This window comes from Mastomys coucha, unplaced genomic scaffold (assembly GCF_008632895.1).
Source record: "Mastomys coucha isolate ucsf_1 unplaced genomic scaffold, UCSF_Mcou_1 pScaffold21, whole genome shotgun sequence".
Lineage (NCBI taxonomy): Eukaryota > Metazoa > Chordata > Mammalia > Rodentia > Muridae > Mastomys > Mastomys coucha.
Genome location: NW_022196904.1, coordinates 167,743,295 through 167,753,796, shown reverse-complemented (window position 1 = coordinate 167,753,796; position 10,502 = coordinate 167,743,295). Strand labels below are relative to the sequence as shown.

The 10,502-nt window shown below is 44.7% G+C and overlaps 1 protein-coding gene across 1 annotated transcript; it reads left to right on the top strand.

Moving 5' to 3' along the window:
* The first annotated feature begins 4,316 nt into the window (after positions 1–4,316).
* On the top strand, positions 4,317–9,468 carry Ppp1r3c (protein phosphatase 1 regulatory subunit 3C). Its single transcript, XM_031390168.1, has 2 exons — positions 4,317–4,674; positions 6,837–9,468. Exons 1-2 carry the CDS (start codon positions 4,661–4,663, stop codon positions 7,774–7,776), a joined length of 954 nt encoding a protein of 317 aa, XP_031246028.1. The 5' UTR covers positions 4,317–4,660; the 3' UTR covers positions 7,777–9,468.
* Positions 9,469–10,502: the final 1,034 nt, after the last annotated feature.

Below are 10,502 nucleotides of genomic sequence, written 5' to 3'. Positions count from 1 at the left end.
AGAGATCTGCCTGCCTCTGCCTCCTTAGTGCTGGGATTAAAGGTGTGTGCCATCACACCTGGTTGGAACTTTCTTTTCTTTAAAAGAGGGAAATCAAAAATTTTAATTACAGATTTAAATAAAACCTAGTTTAAAAAACGATTAGAATCCCTAGACAGATGTGTGTGTCAACCTCGCATTGAAATGTGTCAGACCTTTTGAGAGGTTAAACCTCTGAAGAGGCTGACGCTAAGCAGATCTCTAGAAGCAGGGTAGATTTTTAAAAAGAGTGGATTAGTTCTTGGCAGAGCTGGTTACATAAGAGAGGAGCTTATGTCCCCCCACTCCTGCAGGTATCCTCTGACCTCTACTCAGGTGTCAGGGTGTACACACACACATACACATACACACACACACACAAAAACACACACACACAATATAGTCACACACACACACATACAATACAGCCACACAGACAAAGTCACACACAGTCTCACACACACAATCACACACACACAAATGCACACACACAGTCACACACACACATACACAGTCTCTTATACACACACACAGAGTCACACATATAATCACACACAGAGTCACACACACTCACATACACAGAGTCACACATACAGTCAAGATAATCCAGGAGACTTAAAAAACATTTTATTTTGTTGGTTGTGTGTGCTTATAGTCATAGGTATGTGGGAAACTGAGGCAGGGGACTGATTGAGCGCTGGAGTTTGGGACTATAATGCACTGTGTCTCTGGGTATTGTTGGTGGTAGCTACTGAGGAAGACAGTCAAGACATTTTGTACACTCTTATACACATGTGCACAAACATGAACATATACATACCACATACACATGTATGAGCACACTCTCTCTCTCTCTCTCTCTCTCTCTCACACACACACACACACACACACACACACAGACAGACAGAAAGAAAGAAAAGAAAATGAGTTGGTAACTGGGGGACCCCAGGGTGAATTTCCCACAAAGGCAGTTTAGCATTCTGGTGATATATTGAGCAAACGCTTGGACAGCCCCACTGTGTAAACCACACAGCCAGCAGCCCCTCATCCGTGGGGTACTTTTTGAACCTAAAATAAAAGAAATATCTAGAAGAGTCTCAAGGTTAAAGGGCTTATGACTCCTGGTAACCCCTAGCATGATGCTGGACACACAGCACCAATTAAAGAGCCCTGGTTGATAGATTTATTATGGGAAGATGAGCAAGACAAAGCGGCGTTTGAATGCTGCCAAGCCACACTTGGAGAAGGCCCACAAATAATAAAATTCTTCATGACTTCTGCTTCAATCCATCTTCATTGACGCAATACCCAACTAAAAAACATTGACTCCTCTCCAGTTCCTCTAATCCTAAAGGCAGTAAAAACCGGCTAGGAGCCTGGATGAGAGGCCCATACCATCAAGCTTACAGGTTACCTTGACTTCTCTTAGGAAAGAGTACTTACTGTTTTCCCTAAAAATTCTCTTGAAGTTGAAACAGAAAGCTGATTTGGCAGCGTTACTCAACACCAGGGGGCAGGAGAGAAAGCAGAGTCAACACAGCTTCTCTAGGATGGTGCTGGTGTGCTGCTGGTGGCACTGGTGGTGGGGGGCAGCCTAGGAACATTGAAAAAACTTCCAATGTGGTTCTTGGCACCTAACATAGAGGCTCTCTGAATTACTTGAATCTGAAAGTTTGAAAACCTTTGAAAATTTCTTTGTTAATTACAGAAGCCTTCTGTGTGTCTCTGTGGGGAAAAAAAAGCAAGACAAAACCAAAAACCAGAAACCAAACCAAACCAAACCAAACCAAGACAACAACAACAACAACAACAACAACAACAACAACAACAAAACCACAAATCCACAGAGAAGCAAAACAAAAGCATTTTTACCAGGAGCACTGTCACCATCCCTCAATAAACACTACCATTTTGGTGGAGAATATTCTAGATCCTGTTCCTGCACATGTTTCCCTCCTAAGTAGGATCACAACATTGTTCTTACAGTGTGCTATTTCATAGCTTTAGCTGCTAACATCAACATCCACTCTTTACCTCAGTATATACGGTTTTCGTAGAGAAAAGGCCTGTTCAAGATTCTAGTTTTGGCTCTGACCTAACCAGCTCTTGGCAACCAGCTCAGGGGTTTATATTTCTCAACTGTGAAATACAAGGCATTTGACGCCAACAATACACAAGGCTCCTCCCGTCTTTATCCTTGTAAGTGACCATTAACTAAAGGAAGACAAAATGGGGCTGACGGCACTTATCAATCCTGTAGTACGCAGGTTCTGATCCCAGAGAGCCACAGCTCTACTTGGAAGGTCCTGGTCAGGTTTCTTGATCTCCTAATGGTTTTCCTTTATCTAAGATGACAGGAAGTACCACTTAGGATGCCATAAGTATTAATCAGATGACAGGGTGCACATATTTGGCACATGATAAGACTCCATGAGCCATGGCCATGGCTGCTAGTTCGCTCGGGTACTAACTCTGCTGAGGTGAGAGTAGAAACAAGCACAGAAGGATCAAGTATTCAGCTAAGCTCTAACACGGGTTGATCACACTGGGCACTGCTGATACACACAGGTATTTATTTATGCCTCAAAGCAAATTTACCATCTCCATATTGCACAACAGGAAACTGAACTTGCCTGGGTTCAGGTAAGGATCAAACCCCAAACATTGGCCTTTCATGTGGTCTTGGCTGTCTTGAGAGGGGCACCGGCCTTATTTCAGAAGCCCAAGGGCTAGAGAGATGGTCCAGTGGTTAAGAGCACTTGCTAATCTTGGTAGAGGACTAGGGTTTGGTTCCCAGCACCCACATGGTGGCTTACCTCTAATTCCAATGGCAGGGTATCTGATGCCTACCTCTGACCTCTGAGGGGCACTACATGTATGTGGTATGCATACATACACAGGAGCAAAAATACTCATATGTATAAAATAAAAATAAACCTTAAAAATAACCAATTATCAAGTATTTTTCTCTATGATGTTCAGTAGACATTTCCTTAAAAAAATACATTTATTTTAGTTTTACTCGTGTGTGTGTGTGCCTTCGTCTTTGTATGTGTACATGTGTGCAGGTCCTGCAGAAGCCAGAGGAGAAGCCCTGAAGCTGGAGTTTCAGGGTATGTATGAGTCGCCTGAGCTGGGTGCTAGGAACTGATCTCTGGTCCATGGAAAGAGTGGCAAGGCATTCCTCCCCTCCGAGCCGTTCTCCAGTCCCAGAGCACGGGGTTTCTTGTTCTTTACTCCACTGGAACAATTCTAGTGTTTGACAGTTAAATGACAGAGAAGCTTTCTGTACATTCTAATTGGCTTCTGGGTAACCAAGCAGAGCTAGGTCATGGGCTTTGTAAAAAATAATCAGTACACATAACTCATATAACAATTAGAAAAAAAAGAGGCCATGAATTTGAAAGAGAACAAGGAGCACACATAGGAACGTCAGGAGGGAGAAAAGGGGGAAAAAACAAAAAACAAAAGAAGAAAACAATTTATATTTGACTAACAAATTTAATATTATGCGCCCCTCCCCCACCCTACCCCCAGCCGCACCCCAGAGTTTCTCTGTATAACTACTGGAACTCGCTCTGTAGACCAGGCTGTCTTCGAACTCACAGAGATCCTCCCAGACTCTGCCTCCAGAGTGCTGGGATTAAAGGCCTGCACAACCACACCCAGTTGAATTTTATAGTTTTTAATAGTACAACTGATACTGTCCCTCAAGCTCCAAAAGAGAATAAGGAAATGTCAGTGAAAGCCGCTGGGTGGGAAGGCCCTGAAATGAACTGAGGTCTTTGACCTCTGCCTAAGGATGTCAGAACTCAGTCTAGAGATTTTGGGCTGTCTGCTGTGTTTTGGCTGGTGACAATTGGCAAGGACAGTAACTTCATGTTGGCCTATAGTTATCTCTTCCAAGGAGAAAACTGAATAGGTCAGCTTACAGAGTTGTCCATTTGCTTATTCAGAGGCAGAGTCTTGCTAGCTGTACAGACTGGCCCTCTGTCTCAGTCTTCAGAGGAAAGAGAACGCAGAGCCACTTCGTTTCATGGGCTCACGTGTTTTCTTAACATTTGAGTAGTGGCGTTGGCTTTATTTGTGGAGGAAGAAGAACCAGCCAACTTCTTTTTGCTTGGGCCAAGGTGCTTGGACACACAAAGCAAGGAGAACCACGAGCATTTCAAATAACACCGACACCGGGTGGAGCCACAACCTTCTGAGCTCAGACTCAACTCTGCACAGACCTACGCGTTTCCATAGAAGACCCCGCCAGGCTCGCACAAGCTGCAGGAGGCCAGCTGCGAGCCGTGAGCTACGTGCTGCACGCTAGGCTCCGGGAACACCGCAGGCTCCCTCTGGCTCAGTGCTCCCGGTCACTGCGGCCGCCTTCCAGCACGCTCTGGTCACATCCAGCCCCGCGGTGATCACGTTCCAGGGACAGGGGCTTGTGCCCCAGCTGCACAGTGGTTGGCCCGGGCCTCTGGCCTTTGATTGGTCCGAGGGACCGGCTCACGTGATCGGGTTTTGATAAGCTGCCTCCCCGGTTGCTGGCGGTCAGTCGGCTTGGGCTGGCCCGCGGCGCTGCATCCACTAAGTGCTGGGTGCTTAGTTGCCCGGGCTGCGGTTGTCGCGGTCGCCACTGCCTCTCCGCGCAATGAGCTGCACCAGGTAGGTTCAATGCAACTCTGCGCCCTAATGGAGGGGAATCTGCAGCTGCGGCGACTTTGGGGGCTTCTGCAGTTTTGTCTTCTCTGTAGATGGGAGACTCCCAGGTTGAGGGCTGTGTTGAATCGTCCCAGAGGCTTTGAAGGGATGGAATTTGAGTTGTATTTCTTAGTGCCTGTTTTGGGAATCTACATCTCAAAGCAGAAACTGCCTTGGTGAGTCAGCTTTAGCTGGGATTCCCTTGCTGAAGGACTCTGTTGCCTTTGAGCTCCAAGACCCAAGTACTTGGGGGCAGCTTAGTTTGCACAGTTACATTGTTGGTGAGGTAGTTTATAGCCTGTGGTAAAAGTTATGGGAGGATTTTGCATTTCTTTTTTCCCACTTCCCCTATCCTTGTTTGTCATAGAAAATTCAGTCTTAGAGTTTGAGCAAACTATTATTTTTAACTCCTGGCCGGGACTTAGAATTCCAGGGAAATAGCCCAATACTAAAACTTTCTATAAATACAGAAGTAAAAAAGGAAAAAACAAAAACTAACTAAAAAACCAGCCCACCAATAAAAAACGAACAACAGCTCCACCATCCAGGCAACCAAGACCGTCTCATGAAATGTTGCATCTCCAGTCATGACTTAGTCCAAGAATTCTCCCTCCCCAAATCCTGCCTGTTAACGGTTGTGAGACAAATGCACCTTGAGTTTTTGTTGCTGGAAGTTTGTAATCCTTTCAGAAAACTCCTAGAACTATTAAAGTGAGTTCTGTATACATTCTTTACCAGCCACTTTGTCATGATGACCATTTACAGGGTGCTGTGCTTAGCACAAGCCAGACCATACATATGATCAAAATATGTTATATTCAGATAGGAACTGTTAAAGAATAAATAATTAATAAAGCCAGACTGCAAAATGGCACCTACTGCATTTTATGTTTCTTTGGCCTAATAAGGCTGGAATTGGAGAGAGAAAAATCTTAATTCTGTAAGTGTGGAAATACAGTGGTTCAAGGGAAAGAAAGGCCAGAAAAAGTCCTGATGGATGATTCTTGGTTTGATGCAAACTATTGTTACTGCCTTTCTACTTGTAAATACCAGCTGCCCAACAATAGGAAGCAGCACAGAAACCCAAGCCAGTAGATTCTGTAATTTCATCAGTCAAAGATAATGAACATATTAGTGTTTTCCCCTGTAGTTTTCTAGTATTTATAAATTCATATACTTATAGTGTGTTTTAAAACAGTTCAATTTCAGGTTATCAGTTTTTGAAACTACGCTTTATTTTGTATATATAATATACACCACATGCTACAAGATAAAGCTGTAGTAAAGTGATTATTATTTGACAGAATGAACAATCTCTTAGCCCAGCAGGCAGCTATTCAATTTACAGGTGGATCTGTCACGGGCATCTTTCTATATGAAATGTAGGTTGTTTAAAGTTTTTTCTTTAGTCTGTGAGACGTTGGCTAGTATCGCAGTTGGTCATTTGTGAAAAAAATGAGGATTTCTGTGATAAAATGGAAAAGTCATTCTTTTAACAAGTGTCACCTCCTGTCACTCTAAGGACAACATGACATTTAAAAAAAATTGCTTCATTTATCTCTTTCCAAGTGGATTACTTCTGAGAAGTAAAACCAGCTCAAGAGCCAAAATAAGAAATAGCAGCCAGAGGGAGCGAGAGGCTCTGTCTGGGACTGTGATCATGGAGGAAGCTGTCTGGCCAGTAGACACTTGGGGGAAGCTTGAAGAACATATTTACCTTGCTGGTTCCGTGCCACGAAGCTCCGCTATAGTGGTTCCAAGTCCCAGGAATCTGATTTTTTTTTTTTTTTCTAAAGGAAAGAAACTCCTCAGGTCTTGTTGACCTGACAAGTTTAAGAACCACTGGCCCAGAACAGGGTACATAATCCCAAGAGCTGTGTCAGACATGATCAGATCGAGCCCTCAGGTTTCTCATCTGGGGAAACCGAGCCCTCTCTGAGTGTTTCAGGCAGTTTACACATGGGCCCAGCAGCCTGCCAAGCACAGAGCTAATCGCCCCGAGTGCTCTCCTTTTCTCCGTATGATGGCACCTCCCTGCACTGGAGTAACTAGCGTGTGTGCATTTGGGGCCAGAGGAAGACGGCTGCAGGCCATGGTGATTTACCACTCTTTCTTTTTCATTCCAGAATGATCCATGTGCTGGATCCGCGTCCCTTGACAAGTTCCGTCATGCCAGTGGACATGGCCATGAGGATTTGCCTGGCTCATTCACCACCTCTGAAGAGTTTCCTGGGTCCTTACAATGGTTTTCAACGAAGAAATTTTGTGAATAAGTTGAAACCTTTGAAACCATGTCTCAGTGTCAAGCAGGAAGCCAGATCACAGAACGAACGGAAGAGCCCGCCCAACCAAGCCAAGAAGCGGGTCGCGTTTGCAGACTCCAAGGGGCTGTCACTCACCGCTATCCATGTCTTCTCCGACCTTCCAGAAGAACCTGCGTGGGACCTGCAGTTTGATCTCTTGGACCTTAACGATATCTCCTCCAGCTTAAAACTTCACGAGGAGAAAAATTTGGTTTTCGATTTCCCCCAGCCTTCAACCGACTACTTAAGTTTCCGGGACCGCTTTCAGAAGAACTTTGTCTGCCTCGAGAACTGCTCTTTGCACGATCGGACAGTGACTGGGACAGTCAAAGTGAAGAACGTGAGCTTTGAGAAGAAGGTTCAGGTCCGGATCACCTTTGACACCTGGAAAACCTACACAGATGTGGACTGTGTATACATGAAGAATGTTTACGGCAGCTCAGATAGCGACACCTTCTCCTTTGCCATCGACTTGCCCCGTGTCATTCCAACTGAGGAGAAAATTGAGTTCTGCATTTCTTACCATGCTAACGGAAGGGTCTTCTGGGACAATAATGAGGCTCAGAATTACAGAATTGTCCATGTCCAATGGAAACCCGATGGAGTGCAGACTCAGGGGGCACCCAAAGACTGTGCATTCCCACAGGTGCCCCCTAAGACTGAATCAGAACCCACAGTCTTTGGCAGTCCGAGGCTTGCTAGTGGCCTCTTCCCAGAGTGGCAGAGTTGGGGAAGAGTGGAGAACTTGGCCTCTTATCGATGAGTTAGGCAATCTATAGACTGGCCTTGTCTGATCATAATCCTCATGCAATTCTAGGTCTGTATTGCTCAATATTAGAAAGTCGTAGTTACTTTCTATCAGTAGATTTAGGTATGAGCTGTTGGGGCCTGGCTATAGAAGCTATAGTCACTTGAAAATTCAGTGTTGGGGTCTAAGACGGTGATGCCACCAGCTTTGTTCTGAAGGATCAAGGACAGCCTGGGAACTAGTTTTATACAAGTGACATCTTTTTGGGGGGGTACATCACTTCCTTCTCAGTTCATTAGCTTTCACTTTGAACAAGGAAAGGTTTGAGGACAGTTGATGGTGATGGAACGCTGTGGTAAGGGTATGCGGAATGTGAAATGTATATGTGAGGGCTCCAAGACTCAAATCAGAGGAGGAGCAATGGTTAAGCGGATATTAAACCATTGGAGGGGAAAACATAAAGTTACCTTGTGTTTCAGAATGGGTTCTGTAGGCTTCTCCTGAGGAAACAGCTCAAAGATGGGAAAGAAATCCATTCTATGTATCCTTGCATAGAAAGATAAAAGGGTGTTGGATGGTACTGGGGGAAGATGAACTGTAGTTCTAAAGAATCAAGATCTTGAAGGCTAGAGATGTAGTTCAGTTGGTAGTGCGCTTGCCTAGCATGCGTAAAGACCTGGTTCTAGGTCTAGAACCATACAGCTGGGCGTGGCAGCACATGCCTCTAATCCCACGTTATAGTGAAGGCGGAGGCAGGAGGATTAAAATTCCAAGGTCATCCTTGGCACACAGAAAGCTGGAGGCTAGTTTGGGCTAGACAAGTCCCTGTCTCAAGCAAACGATGATATCAAAAGATCTCAAGTGAATCCTTTCAGTTTAAACACGGTCTACCAGAAGCCATGTTTTGGAGAGTGTTGAAGCAAATCCGGCTTTGCATTCTTAATTGGATAAGCGGCTTTGTGATGAAGGTATCATTCTTGGGTTCTTGCTACAGAATGCTGCCTAACATCAGGCATGTTGTCACTAATGACTAGCAGCATGTAGGGACTCCACATCGTGTCAAAGAGAGCTCTTTCAGTGCCTCCATTCAACCAGGACACGTAGCTCTTTAAACCGGTTACCTGAATGGCCATCTAATAACTCATGAATTTTCAGGCCTTATTTGAAGGTCTATTCGCTGGTGCTCTCCTGAAATCATCAGGAGTGCAGTCAGTGTACGCAACTCACGTCCTTCATATTGAAGGTGACTCATCTTTCTGCCACACTTTTTCGATGTGATGTTTGAAGTGGGGACTAACACCAGAGTCTCAATGCAAGAATCCAGGACCTTGCACATGAAAGCATTGGTCTTTCTCATGCCTACTTTTGTCTCGCTGTTTTAATTTCTAGTCAAAATGCTTTTCAAAAGACGTAGATGTGGATTATTTTGAATGTGAACTGTTTTTGTGTGTGCATAAATCCACTTTGTGGGATCTTGAGGACAGGTGTCCTGGGATGACTGCTCTGTGTGCATGTCTTTTGAGGTGTGTCGGGAAAGTGCAGTGAATTGTAATGTATGTGATCTGCCATGCTGGAAAAACACTGTTGGGATTCCTCTCCTGTGAGGGTATTTGAGGTTTGGCTAGCATCCATAAGTTCTCTGCTGTGAATATCTACGTTTCCCTATGAGCCTCTCTCACTTTAAGAATAAATGTGCTTGGTAAAAGACCCTAGAATGTTTTCTTTCCCCAAACTATAACTGGTCAGATCAGAAATGTAGCAACTAAAGTTCTCCTGTATTGCTTAGCAACAACCAAGCAAGCTGGTTTGGACCAGGAAGTGGATCGACCTGCCCACCTTCACTTGCCTGAGACTCACACGTAATCTCAGGTCCTGCTGCCTGACAGCTGGGGCTTGGTTCCAGAGGCCGTAAACTGAGCTGCTGCAGTGGTCCCCATCCGTGGTTCCTTCTTATCTTACATGCTTTGTGCCCGGCCAGGCTTATCTTGGGTGCTACTTGTCACTTTTACCCTGGGGAGGAGATGATGCGGGAGGTGTGGAATAGCTCTCACTTTTTGAGCTCTAGTTATCTTTCTGAGTAGCAAAGCTTGGAACTACAGAGAGATCCTCAGAAGGCCCATGTGGTATTGTAGTCTTGGGCTGAAGGGGAAGCACAGCTCTTTAGGGTCAGTCAACAGGTCCATGAACCTAAGCTGCGCTTCCGATTTTGCCTAAAATTTCCATAAAAGTCTTCACATTGTATCTTTATTATTTAAATTTATTTATTTATTTACAACACAAATGCTGCACCCTTTGGTCCTTCCCTCACAGAGTCCCTCCCTAACCCTGTCCTATTTATTTAAATTTGTTTATTTATTTATTTATTTACAACACAAATGCTGCCACCCCCCTTGGTCCTTCCCTCACAGAGTCCCTCTCCAACCCTGTCCTATCAAGTCTCTGTCAGATTAGCACATCGTCTCTCATTGAGGCCAGACAGGGCAGCCCTGTTGGGGAACATACCGTGTCAGACTACAGTTTTAGGGATAGCCTACACTCCAGTTGCTGGGGACCCACATGGAGAGAGAGCTGCACATCTGCTACATATGCTTCACACTGTATCTTAAACACTTTTATTGAAAACAATTTTATATACTTTGATCATATTTTTCCCTCTCTGAGTTTCTTCCAGATCCTCCCTACCTATAGAAAAAAAATCTCTTTATAAAACAAACAAGAAAGAAAGAAATACCCCTCCCACA